The sequence below is a fragment of the Uloborus diversus genome, chromosome 10 (genome assembly GCF_026930045.1).
Source record: "Uloborus diversus isolate 005 chromosome 10, Udiv.v.3.1, whole genome shotgun sequence".
Taxonomy (NCBI): Eukaryota; Metazoa; Arthropoda; class Arachnida; order Araneae; family Uloboridae; genus Uloborus; species Uloborus diversus.
In genome coordinates, this window is record NC_072740.1 from 107,823,018 (window position 1) to 107,842,472 (window position 19,455).

General features: G+C 31.3%; 1 protein-coding gene across 1 annotated transcript in view; it reads right to left on the bottom strand.

Annotated features, from left to right (window-relative positions):
• Positions 1–2,197: 2,197 nt before the first annotated feature.
• Positions 2,198–19,455, bottom strand: part of LOC129231318 (actin-interacting protein 1-like) — a 30,615-nt gene continuing 13,357 nt past the window's right edge. The window contains exons 6-16 of the mRNA XM_054865608.1: positions 19,017–19,094; positions 18,864–18,938; positions 17,374–17,465; positions 17,148–17,289; positions 16,986–17,067; positions 16,114–16,267; positions 15,495–15,579; positions 13,066–13,176; positions 8,347–8,514; positions 3,489–3,639; positions 2,198–2,794 (exon numbers count right to left, since the gene is read on the bottom strand). Of these exons, the coding sequence (XP_054721583.1) occupies positions 2,688–2,794; positions 3,489–3,639; positions 8,347–8,514; positions 13,066–13,176; positions 15,495–15,579; positions 16,114–16,267; positions 16,986–17,067; positions 17,148–17,289; positions 17,374–17,465; positions 18,864–18,938; positions 19,017–19,094 (1,245 nt within the window). The 3' untranslated portion in view covers positions 2,198–2,687. The remainder of the gene's footprint in view (positions 2,795–3,488; positions 3,640–8,346; positions 8,515–13,065; positions 13,177–15,494; positions 15,580–16,113; positions 16,268–16,985; positions 17,068–17,147; positions 17,290–17,373; positions 17,466–18,863; positions 18,939–19,016; positions 19,095–19,455) is intronic.

Here is a 19,455-nt window from a genome sequence, read left to right on the forward strand (position 1 = left end):
GTTTGATTTTCCTCCTATAGTAATTGCATAACCGCACTTGTTTTACAAGAGAGGACACAAAAGCAACTGGACTAGAGTGGACTAGTGGCGCACTGCCCATCCCAGATGTGGTATAGCGTTCTCTAGCCAGATGGCTTAAGAAGAGACCTTCACAAAACAGCTGTGCAAGGGGCCTCAGTGTAGTTGATAATGTCTGATTGTAGTGTTGGTTTTCTCAAGTTTAATGGCTTTCCGCCTGCAAACTCATAATGGAAGATTTAAAAGAACAAAGAGTAAGTTTGAAATTTTGCTTCCTGCTTGAAAAGTCGGCAACGGAATAGCTTACAAAATGCTTCAACAAGCTTTCAAGAACAATGCTATGAGCCATACATAAGTTTTACAGTGTTTTGGGTGCATTAAACATGGTGAGATGAGTGTTGAAGATCATGCTCATTCTGGGCGCCTGTCAACGTCTCGAAATGATGAAAACATTGAAAAAATCTGCCTAAAAATCTACGAAAACCGTCGTTTTATGACTGACGAAATTTCAGAAGAAACATGTGTCAGTTGGAGCTCATGTGGTTGATTTGGTGAATAGTTCCATCACCATAATAACGCTTCCGCAATCAGCCTTCTTTATTAACCGCTACTTGGCCTCTCAGGGGTGGTCAGTTGTTCCTCACCCCCAGTATTTGCCAGACCTAGGCCCCTGTGAAATTTTTCTGTTCCGGAACATAACAAAAAAATCTTAAAGGGAAGCGTTTTGATGATCTAGAAGCTGTCAAAACTGCTTTGCAAAGGGCACTGGAGTGATCAAAGTTGAAGAGTTCCAGAGGTGCTTTGAACAGTGGGAAAAAAGAATTGACAAGTGCATTGAGTCTAATAGCAAATACTTTCAAGAAAACTAAAGATATTTTGCAAATAAACTGACAAATAAATATTTTAGAACAAAAATCTGGTTTTTTTGCCCCCTCCCCCTCCACTGTACATTCAAAAAAAATAAAAGATTCATAACCGGCTACTGATTATTATGACTATATTAGACTATTGCTTGCAAATTCTTATGCTCCTAATGAGTTGATATACATGTGATTAAAAATTTCATGGGTAAAAAAATTTCAGAATTTGAAGCTACTTGTTTTATTAAACCTCGTTTGCTGTTTTTAAGAAAAATATTTTAATGATGGCAGCTTATTTTTGTGGTCTTTCGTTAGGCAGAGAGTAAATTTAAGTTATCCACATACATTTTTCTTTCTGTTTAAATTTTGATGCCTTTGGTATGTGGATATTCCATTGTATGGCTTAAAATACATCTAATCCTTGAAGCAGATACAACAACATTTGTTTACATAAGAAAAATATTATACACGAATACAGTTATTCAAAATACATGTATGTCTAATGAATAGCATAAAATCAGTTACCTTTTTCCCTATCAGATTTGTAGAACTGCTAAACCAGTACAAGTTCATTTTTTCAACCAAGCTATTTGTATAAGAAGTATAACATATATTTTTCCCCTTTAGTACAATACCTCTGTTTTAACAGGTTTTGTTTTTTTTAAAATAATACGGATGATATCTGAACATTTTGCATCATACATAAGCATAAATATATATATATATATATATATATATATATATATATATATATATATATATATATATATATATATATATATATTAATAATGTATTTTGTTCCTTAAGTGCTTGTTGAGAGAAAGGTTAAGTTTACTTTGCTAAATTAATGCTCTTTTCTATGATGAAATATGGTTTGGTTTTAAAATGAATAATTCTGCTACAACACTTCGAAAATTAACCATACATTCTAAGAAGAGCAGAAGCATAAATGTGCAAAAACATTTGGCAGGTATGCATAGATATATTTTATGTACAAACAATTGCATTTAAGCATGAGGGTGCACACTCAAACATACAAGCTTTATATAGAACTTCCCCTCAATTAATTATATGCTTCTTAAACCAATATTTTTATGACATAACTTTAAAGAATACAATTTAGATACACAATGCAAAATAACATCATTACAAATTTTTAAAAGATAAACAAATTTAATGAAGATTGTGATTTAACTTTGATTTTTTTGCATTAAAATGCAGTTATAGAAACTATAAATGAAAATTCACTCATTTCAAATGATAAATTAAACAGTTTCACAAATAAAAAAGCAGCATGAGACAACACATTAAAGAAAAATCTACAAAAGCACATCAGGCCAGCCTAATAAATAAGATAGCTACTTTTTTAAAAAAAGTAAAAATTCATGAGATTGAGCGTCAAATGTTTAATTAATAGAAAAATATTTATATATCTAAAGGCAGTCAACACTTCAATCAAAGTTTATATAAAATTCATGCAGGTCAAGTAGATCCAAACAATGATTCAAGAAATTATATAATAAAGTACATATATACATTTGGAAGAGCATTTTGAAAATTAGCATTTCAAAAAGAAAAATAAAAAACGTTTTGCAAACTTCTAATAGCCTTAATTCCAACTCATGAAGGCTGCACCCATAGAGAACTGGAGCTAAAATACTCAGTCTGATATATTTTTTTCTCTTTGGTTTCTCTTGATGCAAAATCAGAAATAAAGATGTGAGGAGTTTCCCCCATTCCAAAGCAATGTTGATTTGAGAAGCATTGAACAATAATATACCAAAGCAGAGAAAAATCACTAATATGTTTTAAAATACAATATCCCAAATTTTCACATTGCTGTCTTGGCCTGTAGACACTAACACATTATTTTCAAGCCAACCAACTCTAGTAATCTGGCTCTGAGGATGAGCTTCTGAAAAAATATATGTAATTAGTAGAATTTCCAACATAAACTAGTACAAATAACAAGTACGATTCTCCCATAAAGGAATAGAAGAAAAATTGTCATTAAATTATTAGCATTTAAAGTTTTTAAGTTTTGATAAAATTACCACTGTTTTTACAGATTTCACCGTGTGATCAAAATAGTCAAAACATACATCTTTATTTTATATTATTCATTGATTAATTTTCATTTATATACGCCTTCAAAAAATAGTTATCAAAGAATTCCTGAAAGGTTATTGAAATGCAGTAGCATGTTAAACATTTTTTACTATAATGATTGATTTTCATAGTAGAAAAGAAAATCATTAAATCTAAGAACAACATGCATAAAAATAATTTCACTTTTTTGAACTTAGGAACTACACAAATTTTTAAATTATTCTCAACATTTAAACTCCTACATAATTTCACAAAAAAAGCTGAAAAGTACTAACTACAAAAATATAATTTTAATTTTTTTGGACAGACTAACTAAGTTAGTACATTATAAATTTGAACCCTACATAGTATCCTACATAAGATAACAGAACATGCAAACAGAAATCAGTAAACAAAATGACATTCTTAAGTTCAAAAATGGACTCATGAAGACTTCGCATGTCTTATTATAATCAAGAATTCAAAATTGAAGTATAAGATTAACAGTAAGGCCAACTTACTTTTAATGATCATATGCTTGGTTGGATTTTCAACACTCCAAACAATAATATTAGTGTCCAGGCTACCACTAGCAACAAATAGGGAATTAGGAGACCATGCTAAACAATTAACCCGTGCAGTATGAAAGCACCAATCTTGTGTGTGAGCAGGCTGAAACAAAGAAAAAGCGCATATCAAAATATGAAGGTAAAATAAAAACATACATTGTATTAAGCAGAGTAATCCATGGAATTAAAGGGCCATAACACCTTATTATGGAATACAAAAGCTATGATACCACTTGGCACAACATAGTTGAGCAAACAAAATGGTTGGAACAGGGGCCCTCGCCCTTGAGGAGGTATGAAAAATATTGCAAATGTATGTCACGGAATACCAAAAGTAACATGGGCATTAGAACAAGACTACTGAATCCTAAAAATGTGAGAAAACCTCCCTGCTTTGAGGAATAAAGATCCATGCAAGAACATGCCAATAGGAGGTTAGAAGAAAAACAGAAGTAACAAGAAAAATAATGCACAAGCAGTGGGGGCGATTCGGGGGGGCAAGGGGGTCGACTGCCCCCGAAATTTTTTAATCAAAGAATTCCTCAAGGTTAAGATATTAATTTCAAACTATTCTGGATGAAATGACACACGAAACATTGTTCAAAAATTTCAGTTTTTAAACTTCAATTTTGAAACTTTTCGGGGAGAAAATCTCCGAGCGCACTTCCTCCTTCCTTTAAATTCAAAGATGAGGTAAATTTGCATTATAAAGACTACAGTTTCAGGGGGGAAAATCAGGAAAAGAACCCCCCTTGTTAGCGTAAAACTGCATTTTTAAAACTCCAACTTGGAAAAAAAATCTGGAAATTTTTTTCTGAAGTCCCCACAGGAAATTCAAAACTGAGTTCTTAGGATATCATCAGTTCAAAAAAAATACTAGGAGAACCTCCAAAACCTTTTGTTCCTCCTTAATCCCTAACTTTTTAAGAGCCAATGTTCCCAAATGGGAAAAACAAACTTAAAAAATCGTTAAAAAAGTTTCATTTGGGGGATTTAATTTTTTTTCTATTTATTACCAAAAATAGACCTGATTTTTTGAAAGAAAAATCAGTTCTAATTTACAATTACTTTTTCCTACAAAAATTCGTAAAAATGTGCTTTTTACCGATTTTCACGGAGACAGATTGAAAAATGTATACATCTTTTGAAAAATGCTTAATTGTTTAGATAGTTTAGAGTAACAATAAATAGGGATCCTTTTGATGACCAAACTTGACCAATAATAATTTCCAACAAAAATGTAGATCCCATAAGCAAACAAACCTAGTTATTCCCCATTGGGAACATTGGCATAATCCCCTATACAAAAGTAGGCAATATACGCCCCTGCGTAAGTTCTCTTATCTGATTATTGAAAGCCTAAGAATTGAAAACAATCTATTTATGCATCTAAAAGCAGGTGGGCAACATTTTGACCTTTCACTGTTCCCTGGTCTGACCCCTCCCTCCCCTTCATCTCCAGTTTTAGGGTGGGAGTGATATCGAAAAATCGCTTTGTATGTAGAAATGAAGATGTTTACAGTTTTTCTCAAGTACCCTGCTTAGGCATCAATCTGTTAGCAATAAATTCCTTTCCCTGGCCATGTGAGACTTTCCAGAGCCAGCCCCCAATCATCTTTTTCTTTTTGGCGTACTTACCAGCAAAAGTCAGACAAAGAAGCAAAAAGCATAAAGTAAGGCTCACGCACATTTAAAATATCCCGAAAAACAAAAAAAAAATCAAAAATAATTATATTTGAAAAATTAAAATGCGATTGTCGGGTATTGAGGTGTGGAAAATGTGTCTGTCGGTCTATCAGTCTGTACCCCTCAAATAACTTTTGGGTGAATAGTTCAATTCAAACATTTTTTTTTTTGTTCAAAAGATCTCGGCAAGGGGACATATCATTCCAATGTTTCTTTTTTTTTTATTTGAACAATTTTTCGTTCAATTTTGAACAGTTCAAATCCCTAAACATTAGCACTTATGGGGAAAATAAAAGTCAATCTTGATCCCGAACTAAAAGGCAAATTTAGTTCAAACAAATTTTGTTAGAAATAGCTCTTGTTGACCAACTTCCGACTACTTAAATTTTAGAGCAGTCGACTCCAACTCCTGTACCCGAAACTTAGTGGGACTCCAGCTCCCAACTCTGACTACGCAGCTTTGGAAAAAATTTAGACACAGAAAAAAATGATTAACTCCAACTCTTGGATTTCATGTAATTGGTATCAAATTTTGAATGAATTTGTTTATAAGTATGCATTATTTTTATTTTTTTATTTTTACATATTTTGAAATATTTTAAATTGAAATGAATGTGACAAATAGTATCATGTATATCAAGCATTTCTGCAAAAATACAAAACTGAAGCTATAGCGAGCGTAAAGGATAATCGACTAAAAGCCTTAATAGAAAACTTAACGTAATACGCCAATGTTCCCAAATGGAAACATTCCCAAAATATTAGATTCAAAAAAAATGTCAAAAATGTCTTCTTCCATTGGGATGCCCAAGAGCCCTATTTTCATGAAACAATTTAATATTTTACACTTGGAACATTGAGTGGCGTTTAAAGGGTCAAGTCAGTAAAAGAGAAGTATGAAATAACATTTTAAAAGACCTTTAAAAAATGTTTGTAAACTTTGCAAAATTTCTGAGAGCGAACCCTGAACATCTTGCTCTAAGTTTGCTAAAGATGGCTTTAATCTGCATCTTTAAGACATCAGTTTAAGATTTTTTTTTCCAGAAAAAGCCTTCCTTATCCTTAAGTTACTAAAGACAGTCCAAACTTCTTAGTTATTATTATTATTAGTAGCAGTAGTAATTTTTAAAAAAACATTACGTGGACAACCTTGAAAACTCCTTTCTCTTCCCCAAATGTTAACAAAACTCTGCAAAACCGGCTTTTATAAAACTACAATTCCAAAACATTTACGTGATAGAATGTCAGAAGCGCCCTCCCTCCCCGCCTCCTTGTCCCCCAGTCATTCAAAACAGCCTAAAATAGTCTTCAACTTCCTTAAAAGAATTTGACCCCCACACTTTTACGCCCCACTCGCCGCCTCTGTTCACAAGGTACCCATCCAGTTTCTTATGCAGCCTTCTAACATCTGTGACCTTACTATATATGAAAACTGAACCTCTGATATAGGTTGATTCTTATTAAATCAGCAATACTGAGGTAAAATGGATGACGAAGTGCTCCTGTACAATCTGCAGTCTCTCACATGAGACCTTTTGCCAATAACACAGGGTACTGGACTTCAAAGTCAAATAAATCTGAAATACAATGAAATCAGTCATGCAAAGATTTTATGTTCTTACACTATATTTTCAACAGTGAAAAATTATCCAGGTACATACGTATGGCTTCATAAGTGGTTCTGTGAAGTTTTCTTATGTTTCAATGTTGAATGTGCATCTGGTCCATGTTGTGGCAAATAGATGACATTCATGTTTGGTTCAAAGGGCAATACTACTGAGATAAATCCGATAAATCTATATCAGATACTCTTTAATATTGTAGAAAATATCCTCAATATTCAAACATCTGATCAAAGTGCTGATCTTAGTTTTGCCTGAACACAAGAGGAAGCTTTAAACTTTTTCATTTTATGTAAATGAACCACAGTGAATGTAACCGTTTTGTGAAATCTTGTTGGATACCTCCTTGCTTTATTGTTTGTCCTCTCAGAGTAACATTAGTTTATGTAGGGGCACTTTGGAAGCCCTTAAAGTTCTGGACTGAAAATACATTTTATAGATAGTTGCCTAGATTGTCTTCAAATATGTGAGCAAATCAAAAAATTAATAAATTAAAATAAGATTTGTTGGATGTTGGATAAAGAAAATTTTGTTCTAGCAGAAATTTTGAGCTTTGTAATTTAGCAGTTGTTTTTTTTTTCATTATCATTATTTAGTTCTGTACCTATAACAAATTAACTACAATTTCCATAAAGACTACATAGTGTACTTGTTTTTTTCATTTGATTTACGTACTCAAAAATGAAAGTTTCAAAGTTTCTTCCAAAAATCTAAACTAAACAACTGAATACAAACACACAGGATGAAGTACGGCACATTAAAAACTAGTGCTATCTAAAGTGCACTTGTAGATATAATGATAACAACCTTCTTTATATTTCATATCTGAAAGGCCTTAAATTTCTTCTGAGCACATGCATTCATTACCTGCCAATTAGCGACAGGTCTATAAAAGAGGCAGGATGTTTTTCAAAGGGTTGAAAAGAAAAAACTACTAGAGAAAAATGAAAGCATACTTTTGAGAGCTCTCACTTAATAATATCAGTTATGAGTTATTCACAAATAAAATTTGTGTTTGAAAATGCAAGGAATAAAGTTTTGAAAACTTTTAAAAGAGATAAAGTTGATATAAAAATAAAATTGACACCAATTATTTCAAAGCTCTAAATTCGCAAATTATAAAACTCTTAATTAGTTGCAATGCGAAAATGTATAAGTACTTTCAATGCAACATTAAAAATCAGTTCAATCATAAACAGGAAATTTCTTATGATAAGTATGATCAAAATACATAAAACATAAGTACGGTAAGAATTTAAAAATAACAAACAAAAGGAAATTTTAAGACACAAGGGAGAAAATTTCTAAACAAGGACTTATATTTAGTTATAAATTTTGAAATTTCATAATTTAATGCATTTATATGTTAATGAAAAAGTATAATTTGTTGATTAACTAGAACATAAATTCACAATGCACAAATGAACTACAATACAAAAAAAAACTACACTTTAATAATAAAAAATTTTATAAAAACTCATTTATCAAACACTTATACTTACTTCATATGTTAATGCATTATATAGTACAACTTTTCGGTTTGCATCGGATGCCGCTAAATACATTCCATTTGGTGAATAAGAAACATCAGTAATTGGACCTCTGTGTTCTAGTTCAGTTTTAGGACTAAAGTTACAGCCATTCAGCAAGAATATGTGCACTTTATTGTCCTTCAAAAAAAAAAAAGGAAGAAAAAGGTTATTTTACAAACTTAAACAATATTTCTCTTGCATTTGAAAAACTAATTTTAATTTCCAGCTGCAGCTATAGTAAATAACAAAACAATCTTAGTCAATTCACAAAAAAAAGAGAGAATATTCAAAATCATCTAAAAGAATTTAATTTGAAATGACAATATTATAGTGATTACTGCAAAAGTTTTTAAGAATAAACTTTTAACAAAATTAAAATAAGAATCTTTTAGGTTGAATAATATTTTTAACATTTTACACTGTTCCGTCTCGTCCTCTGTCTCCGAAATTTCCGTCAAGACGGAAGGTATGGTCGTGCACCCATTAAAGCAATAAATTGCATATAAAGAAAACCTGAAAGTTAAACCTATCTTAAATTTTACATACGCACTCATTTTTTGAAATTAAATATTAATAACTTTGCGAAAGAGAACATAGTAAATTTCTATGCTTAATTTTTAACAAAGGTAATTTCCGATAATGCACAGAATAAATTCATTTTAAAACGGCCTGATCAACGTCATCATACACCAACAATTGTACTTATTTTCCTTTAGAACATCTTTCCTGGCCACATCTTTCCTCTTAATGTCGTTTCCAACATTGACAAGTAAATGTTTTTTCTTTATAGTCAAACACTTTCTCTTCAACATTTTGAGAACAACGCACCACATTGCAGAGCAAGGTGAAAATGAGCAAAACATCCAATTGGTCACTTTAAGAGACTCCAGTGCAGTGTCAACACCATTTTCCAAGAAACTCACCCCTATAGGTATTCTACACTCCTCCTTTCAAATCTCTTCCCTTCCATCACCACAAGTGACAAAGAGAAAGGAATGTTAAAAACAAGATAAAGAAATTGTAGGATAAGTAAGCCTCGACAAAAGTACCAGAAGAAAAACCAAAAACGTAAAGTTCGCAATAGAGAAATTAGGCTGTTTGATATTCGCGAAAGAGAGACATTTGCATGCTTTTTTATTGAAACTTTCTGTTTTACTGAATGTGCTTCTAGAGAACTTTACTAAATAGAGTGTTCGTTATACGGAGACCCGACTGTATACGAAATTTAAGCAAGATGTTTAAGGTCGGCAACATCTTTGAATCACCCCAAAAAAACTAAGATATGGCTAAGTACAGATACAGACAACCATTTAGGGGGGCATGCTGAGGAATGACCCCGCCCCCTCCTCCCCTACGAACTAATGATGGGTTTTGGGTACGAAATATTTCTAAAACTGTTTGGATATCAATAAAAAGAACCAGACAGGAATAATGCTTCTTATAGAGCAAAAGTGTTACTATTTACTTTTATCAAGCAATGAAAAGAAGTAGCATTTCAAATGCTCCCTTAATTTTTTTTTCAATGAATTAAAAAGATTACTGCAATTGTTTACTTTTTTTCATAAATTGTTTGCACAGAGTTACAGATGGATGTATGATTGAGTCAACGGTTTAGGGGGGTCATGACTCCCATGATCCTTCCCTCCCCTTGTATCTGCCCTTGGATAAAGCACTGGGGGACGGTGGCAGCAAAATCCACCATATTGCTGTTCCATGGCAATTAATGAGGTTATTAGAGCCTTTGAATAGGCAGAAAATGCATTCCGATGCACTGTTTTAGGAAGTTTCATTTATGTTTTTTTATATTTTACTTTACTGGATTCAATTAGGAAAATAATCATGAAAGCACAAAATAATTACAAAAATAACAAACAGTAAAAAACATACAGGATCTCAAATAATTCTTAAGTGCTTATGCCGTAACTGACTCTGAATTTGGAACAGAACTTAAAAGACAGACATTACAAAACATTGAACAGAATTTTAAACACAGTAAACAATTTTTCTACTGCAACAGAAAATACACATGAAGAAGTAGTTAACTGCATTAAATATGTAGAGCACAAATTAAATGAAATAAAACTTTATTTGAAATCAAAACAGTCAATTTCAGGTAACTTTTTAAATACCAATGAAGATCAACAAGAAAGAGTTTGCTTAAGTTGTTCCGGTACAGATGTGATATACCCCCCCCCCCCCTTGGCGAGGATAGAATTTTTAGTCATTTCGAAAATCGCCAACGTTGGCGATAAAACTTTTTCCGGTAGCCCTAGTAACCCTGCAGAATATACCTGGGAAGTACAGATGTGAACTAATTCTTTTCGCACGTGTGTCCGTGGAGGTAGGTGCACATATGTTCCGCTCTTAGGGGGATTTTAATTTGAAGTATTTTTAAGTTGAATACTCTAAAATAAAGTTTCAATTTAAACTTTATTTTAGAGTATTCTTATTGTTACTTTTTTCTGTTAATTTAGTTGTGCTTTATAATTTAAAATGAGTTCTGTTTGCAGTGTTATTGAAAAATATCAACTGAAATTTATGAATGAGTCATCTTTTAATTTTTCGTCAGGTCGTCCAACCTTTGGACGTACCGGAGTGCTAAACAGATTTTTATTTACAAATTAATTGAAAATAAGGATGTTTTTTTAGAATTTTTGAGGGAAATTGGGTTAATTCAAAATGAAATGTTATGTTCTAGATGTAATTCCGTAATGAAAATTAAAGCAACAAAAAGATGTTCAGATGGGTTTGTGTTTGTTTGCAAAAAGGTTATCGGGGGGAAAGTTTGTGGTAAAGAAACAACAATTAGGTGGGGTTCATGGTTCAGTTTAAGTAAATTAAAATTAGAAGAGATATTTTTGTTGACATATGAAATAATAATAGGAACAAAGAGTGCAGATATTGAAAAGGAATATTTTTTTCATCTCATACTTTAGCAGATTGGAGAAATTATATAAACGAAGAAATTTTAAATTATGTAGAATTAAAATCCGAAAAAATAGGGGGGATGGGAAAATTATTGAAGTAGATGAATCAAAATTTGGAAAGCGGAAATATAATCGGGGTCACGCAGTTGAGGGACAATGGGTTTTTGGGGAGGTTGAACGGGGTTCGGGCAGAATTTTTTTGGTTGCTGTTGCGGAAAGGGGGAGGGAAACTTCATTTCAAGCCATAAAACAGTGGATATTACCAGGTACTACAGTTTACTCAGATTGTTGGAGGGCTTATGATACATTAGGGGAAGAGGGATACAATCATTTAACAGTGAATCACAAATTGCATTTTGTTGATCCTGTTACTGGCTGCCACACAAACACGATTGAATCCACATGGAGGCACGTAAAAAGTAGTCTACCAGCATATAACAGAGGGGGAGGATTTTCAATGTTATTTAGCGTATTATTTGTTTAAAAAGAATTGTGAGTATAAAAATGAGGACATGTTTATAAAATTTTTAGAAACAGTACGTGACGTTAATTGGGCAGAATATCAAATTAAGCAAAAATAAGGATTTTTTTTTGTCAAAACTAACACAGTTTAATAATTTTAACGTAATAATAATAAAAAAGAGGATAATTTCCGTAAGAGCGGGACATATGTGCACGGCTTGATGCGGGGGTGGATGGAAAATAATTTTAAGAGGTAAGTGCACTTACTTTTAAGTATTGTGTTCTTAGATAGTTAGTTTTTGATATCTTTGTTACATATATCGCGATGTTTATTGTTGTTTTATGTTCTTTTAATGATTGTCTTCTTAATGTATTTGTTGCTCAGTCCTACTCTTAAAAATGCTGAATTTTATTAATAAATCTGCACAATAATGGTGCATATTTCACACTTAAAACTGTGTCATTATTGTACACTGAACGGAAGGAGCAACCCTTGGGTGTCTCCATGAAAATATACATAACTGTGACCATACTCCGACTGTATTGTATATTAACAGTCGGAGGGATAACGGACCAAGCGGAGCGAGGTCCTGGCGAGCCAGAGGTCTCATAGTACTTTCGTAATGAGACCGAGGCAGGGCCGGCGAGCCGAGGTCTCATTACGAAAGTACTATGAGACCGAGGGCTCGTATCCCGGAGAAATGATGAAAAAAAAATTAATGCATTAATTTCGACTTGTAATTAATACAATAATTTATTTCATTGTATTTTAATATGTTTACAAAAAAACCCGGCCCTGTGCATTTTTGAAGCATATATTCGTGATGTTTTTTGTTGTGCTTTTATGTTGTTTTTATATATATTGTGTTCTGAAGTGCTTTGATCATGTTTTTTTATCTGATTTTTTCCTGTTGGCGCTAAAAAAGCATCGCTAAGAACGATGTATGACATATGTTGTCATACATCGTTTTCTTAGCGACGCTTTCTTGGCGCCAACAGGAAAAAGTCGCCAAGGGTGGGGTATATCACATCAGTTCCGTTGTTCCTTAAGTACTTTTTTTACTACTTTAATTAAAATTAAGAGAACAAATTTAACAAGCATTTTTCTCTACTCCAATTTCACTTCATTTAAGTTTCAGTTTATCACTGAAATTAATTATAAGGTTTAAAGAATCTTACTAAGCAATATCAATTATAGAATAAATAAATTAAACAAACTAAAATTCATCAGATACAAGTTTGGTTGCACCAAATTTTATTATCTGAACATGAATGAAAATAAAAATAAGTGAACACTTGCTTTTCCTCCACCAACTGCAACATCAGACTGTGTTGGATGAACTGATATGCATTGACCTTCAAAATCAATTGGAAAACTGCTAATTTTTTTCCCATCTTCAACAATGTTTATCTACAAAAAAGAAAGAAACAATAAGAAAGAAGTAAACACTAACTGTGATACATGAGTTTAAGAAGAAGCTAGCTCTTCTTCCATGGCAACAATTTTTTTTTTTTTTTTTTTTTGAAGCCTTCAATGATTAAGCAGTTTTTAATTAGATCTTTAAGACTATTATATGAAAATAAAGATTGAAGCAAAAGATAATTTTAAAATATAACAAAGAACAACTAATAAAAATATCATGATCCCCCCCCCCCCAAAAAAAAAACAAATTTTGAGCTTAAAAATGCAACACTTAATAAATATGAAAGCTAATGAAAATATCCTGAATACCATTAATATTTAGCACTTGCAATTGTAACTTCCATTATAAACTGTAAAATTCCTTCAAGCTATTCTCACCCTATTTTGTTCTGAATATAAAACAATGTTTACGTCATTATTATAATGTATTTTTATGAGCAATAATAATTACAAAAAGAAAATCAATCTAAATCATGTCCGGATTGCTTTTACGTTCATTTTTAAAGTGTAAAGAAATTATCACGTGGGTTTTGGGAAGGGGGCAGTTCAGAGCATTGAGCTGGCGTATCTAAAAGATATGATTTTACTCGGTTATAACATTAATACATATAGAGGGAAAAAGGACAATGTTAATGATTTGCAATGAATATTAATCTTTGATTCAGGGGATGAGGCACAAGAATAAATTTTTGCGTAACATTGACAATCCTATGCTGTCATGATCAAGGTAGGAAATGTGTGTAAAAATAGTTTTATAGAAACGATTTATGTATGTACAATTTAAAACACAAAGCATTTTCTGAGTTATTCAAACTTGAGAGTGTGAGGCGTAAATTAAGAAATACGTTTCAGTATTCTTCAATAGTGGGTTTTTTTTTTTTTTTTTGCATTTTCTGAGTTATCTAAACTTGAGAGTGTGAGGCGTAAATTAAGAAATACGTTCTAGTATTCAATATTTTTTTTTTCTTTTTGTAAAATTAAAGCATTTATTTTAGGAAACTTTGTGATGCAAAAGCTTCAGGTAAAAATTTAAGTATTGTACATGGATCACATTTTGTATTCCATGCACTATGTAGTTGCACACTAGTGTATGCCTCTACTTTACTACTAGAAGATTTTACTGCTGGTTCACGGTTTAACAGTATTTGAAATTTATCAATCATGTTATTTCAACAAACATTTGTTCATAACAAACTTGTTTTCCATCAACATCTCAATAATAGCCAGCCACCTTGTCTAGTGGTCACAGAAGTCTGACTGTGATGGGGAGGTCACAGGTTCCAATGCTCGCCTGGTCATGAATGTACAGTAAAATCCCTCCTAATGGACAACCCTCTTAAGCGGACAATTTTTAATTCCCCAGTTCCAATGCAATTAACATTATTAAACCTCTGTCCTGTGGACCCCCTGGCCCTCTCTATTGCAGACAGAAAAATTGTCCCGTTAGTGTCAATTAGGGATTTTACTGTACTTTCTCCTGTTCTTGTCCTTTCTTTGTGTGAATATGTAGTTGTGCTGTGAATGGTTGCCTACCCTATTAATGAGTTTCTACGGTATGTGTGTACGGTAAATGTGATATTCTATATTTCTAATGGATAAGAAAATCATATTCAAACTTAATTTTTTTTTCACAAAAATTGATGATTGAGCACTATTATTCCACTTTTTTTCTTTTTTAATATTCATATGCTGTTAGGTTTCACATGGCAATGTCTTCAATTTTAAAAAAGTCATAGATACTGAGGCTATGAATAAAAAGTGTTTACTAAATTACAGTGCCTCACCAGCCACTGGCGACTAGCTAAAAATTTGATTTTTTAGGTCCAGCAGAATCCTATTAAGAAAATGCATATTGTAAGACAACTGGCACTTGTAAATTCACAGGTCATCTCCAAGATGGTGCTCTTTGTTATAAACATTACAGCCTTGCAAAATTAATGCTTAGTGGTGCAAAATTCTTCGAAATGTTCTTTTTTGAATAGTTGTTTTCACGTTGTTTCAAACAATTACCTGTTTAAAACAATGTGAAAACAACTTCTATCCTGATGTGGCATTTAAAATCTGAATTTGAATAATGTATACATAAAATAAGTATGAAGTATATCTGTAAAAGCAACTATAGTAAAATTAGTTATCAACTTACATTTAAATAGTTGGCAATAACAAACCAAATTATGTAAGCCCAATTAACCTAAAAATATATTCTAATGCATTATCATTTTTTATATTTATCAGCAGTTTTTGACCGTACAGACATTCACAGAAATGACCTTACAGACATGTAACACATTTTAAAAAAAACATACTTCATTAAATCCTGCAACTAAAACAATCTTCCCATTTGTTGGAGCTAAGCCTCTTGGCTGTGAGTCAAACTTGATTGTGCCAGGTCTGAAAATATAAATTAAACTTGAGAATAAAATTGTTAACAAATTTTCCATTTCATTAGAATAAATTTTCTAAAAAACTAAAAATACTATCTAGATTGTATAACATTCATTAGCACTTGAATACCTGAAAATAAGTCGAAACCGTTACATAAAAGCAAGGTAGCAATATTAATTTTACGTATTCAGCATTTTGCAGTCTCTAGAATCAAAAGCTTTATAGAAACAATTGAACAATTTAAAAGAACTAAAAAAAAGACTAATTCAAGATTAAAATGTAAAAATGAATATTCAAGTTAACTGTCTGATACACATTTTATAATGTATCAAATATGAATTTCATGAATTAAAAATTACTTCAAATAATTATTTAGTGATAAGGAAAAATGCTCCTATCCAAAATTAATTTACGTGTTACTCACATATTACTTACCTAACAAACAGTTTTCATTGACAGCAAATAAATTAAGGATTGAAACACTGAAAACTCTTAAAACATGAAGAAACAAGACAAATGAAAACATATGAAATTACTTACTGATACTGAAGCTCTACAGCATCGATGGATTTAAAAGTGTCATCAAGGCTGATTGTATGTATCAAGTCTGTTTGTGCAAACATATTTTGGACTTGATTACTATGTCCAATGCCCTTTATACGATCATGATTGCCACTTGCAGCATCCCAGTGCAGTATTCAATGTTAAAGTTAATAGTAAAATTTATGATTATTAAAACTAAATTTGTTAAAGTAAGTTCAGGGTTTAAAATAGAATTTAAATTTTGAGAGATAACATCTTCCTTTAGTTACCATTTTAGAAGGATTTTTTCCGGTTAGAACAAGGGCTGGGATTTTTACAACTTTCATAATGAGTAAAAAATTTATTTAGCATCATTACAGTCATGTATCTACAGAAAAGATACTTTTAAAAAGTAGCAAAAATGTGACAAAAACACAAATTACTGATTAAACAATTTGTTTCCCGCAAAATCAAAGAAAAAAAGCTTAGTTTTTCCATTTTTTAATAAGATATTACAAGTAAATTAGTTTCCTTTTTTCCACAGTTATTGCATTAAAAAAATAGCTCTAGTGTCCAACGTTGACAGAAAATTGTCACTCCTATGAAGTTTTGTTGCATACATATAAATATACATACATACACTCACATAATGAGCAATAATAATTTTCATGTATGTACATACACAAAATAAACCATTTGAATTTTGAAGAAGAATAATAATTTATTACACAACTAATCAAAAAAATAATTCTAGACAATAAAATATGGTTTTTAAAATTTGTTTATATATATATATATATATATATATATATATATATATATATATATATATATATATATATATATATATATATATATACTGTAACTGTAGGACATAAATAAAAGGATATTCACTGCAGCATCATGGCTAGCTGTGAAAATGGTACTTTTATCAGGACTAATTGTTAATGCTGTGATGGATTTGTTATGACCCTGAAAATATATGAAACTTTTATGAGAACTGCAAAGGTATTTTTTAAAATATGAAGCTATGTTTACATGCACAAACTAACCTTAATGATTCTTTTCGGTTTTGAGGGATTTTCCATATCGAGATAATTAATGAAGCCAGATAAAGAAACTGAAAGTAAATGTGGTCCTTGCCATAGACAAGAGACTTGCTGATCCATTACATCTGGCCCCATTGAGAACTCTCTAAAAAATAGAACAAATGCATTAATACAACATTGAAAGCTACATTTCAATATGAATAAAAAATATAAAACTGGATATAATTACACTAGCTTCTCAAGTGTTGATGCATCCCAAACTTTGCATGTTTTATCACCCGATGCAGAAAGCAGTTTAGTGCCGTCAGGACTCCATGACACCTGTATTTCAATGAACCTCATAAATGGGAAAATAATTGAATTGTAGGTATGCATGCAAAAGAGAAAGAAAGTGCTAGAACTACAACTATACACAAACAACTTAACAGTAATATTCATTACAAGAGAATACAAAAAACAATATAAGAATAAAAAAATTCACTTAAGACTCATTTTTCAAAAATATAAGAATGACAAATTACTTGAATAATGCAGATAAAAATATTCTTGTTCAATGGTTATGTTTTTGTTCAGTATATAGTAAACCTTTTCCAAGTGTATCGCTAATGAACTTCATTAAAAAGTGGCTATTTTGATAGCGACTGCTAATATATGATCTTGACTGAAATTAAAAATCAGAGTTCACCTGATATTGTTTGACTCTTTGTGATATTAGCACAGGGGTAGAGAAAAAAAATTGGGCTTCAAAAATTGGTACAAAGTACTAGTTTACATACATTTCTCTTCCCTTTCAATTAGTTTCTTCTAGTGCACCAAGGCACTGGACAAATACAAATTTCCAGTATGCACTACTTATGACCTACTAATTTGAAAGTGGGGCAAACCCATTTTTGGATGAAAAAAAAATGAAAAGAATGGTAATTATGGATAAAATTTTGTATTTTTTTTTTTTTATCTGTAAAAATTTAGAGTGAAAAAAAAATCAGAATCCTAATGCTTGGGTTGAATACTTAATGCATATAAAAAAGAAAAGAAAGAAATTAATTTAAAAAATCTTAGTACTGAGGCTTGAAGACTTAAGAAGTAGCTGATACACAATTCAGGTGCTTTTTTCCAAGCTATCAGCATAATAAGCAAAATTTAGAATCAGATAACAGATGCCAGAATAAAACATGAAGATGGGAAAATATTATATTATTTTTACATGACTTAGCATGTTGCCTCGTTTGTATAAGCTTACACAGTTTGTTTGCTTGTTTTTTTTAATTTTCTTAAATTAAACCAGTGGTGGCCATCCTACAGCCTGCCGACCAGATGCCACCCATGTAGCTGACCCACATGGCCTGTTTTGTGTTCTATAACACAAAGCAAAAAATATATGAACCTTCCAAAACAAAATAGTCTTGATTCGGTATAGTGAATGTTTGTTGCAAATTTGAAAAGTCAAATAGTAAGAAATTTTTCTAAAAAAAAAGAGTTGAAAACTTTGTATGAAAAAAATTATCATGAAGATGGCAATGGTCATGTCTTGGTTCTTAATTTTCTCTTATTTTCTGCGTTTTTCCATGTTATCTATAAAAAAAAGATTGAAATATAATTTTAATTTTTTATGCGTTCAGGCCTGGGAGATTCATTTAAGCTTCAGATATGGCCCTTGGGTAAAAAAAGGATGGACACCACCAATTTAAACAGTATGACACCTAAAAAGCAACAACTTACAGCATAAATACCACCTCCGTGAGCTGGACAACCAAATTCTCCAACTTTTGTGTAATCAGCTTTGTACAAAAACATCTGAAAAATGAAATAGAAATTTACAAATATGACTAACACATTGAGATACTAATCAATACCACATTTAAAATAACATACTTTGCCATCAAATCCACCAGAACAAAAATATTCACCATCAGGTGAGAAACGCACAGACTGGACAAAACGAGTGTGATCCTATATAAAACAAATAAATTAGAAACATAAAAATAAAAGTTAAATGTTTCACATACAACATCATTTTAACATAACTGAGCATTAACAAATTATTTGTTCTCCTACAGAAATCCTGTTTCACTCAGTGTGGATTCATTGGTTGTGGCATCTAAATGAAACTGACTGGCACAACCAAGTGAGACATTCATGAGCAAATTTTTAAGGATAAATTAAAACCCACAGTTGCACATTATTTTTTTCTAATCATCCAATTGAATCAAAATAATTAAGCATTAAAATTGTTTTCACTTTTTATTGTTATTTTTTTTAATTTAATATTAAAACAGATTTTAAGATTTCATATGATTGCTTAATTGTGTTA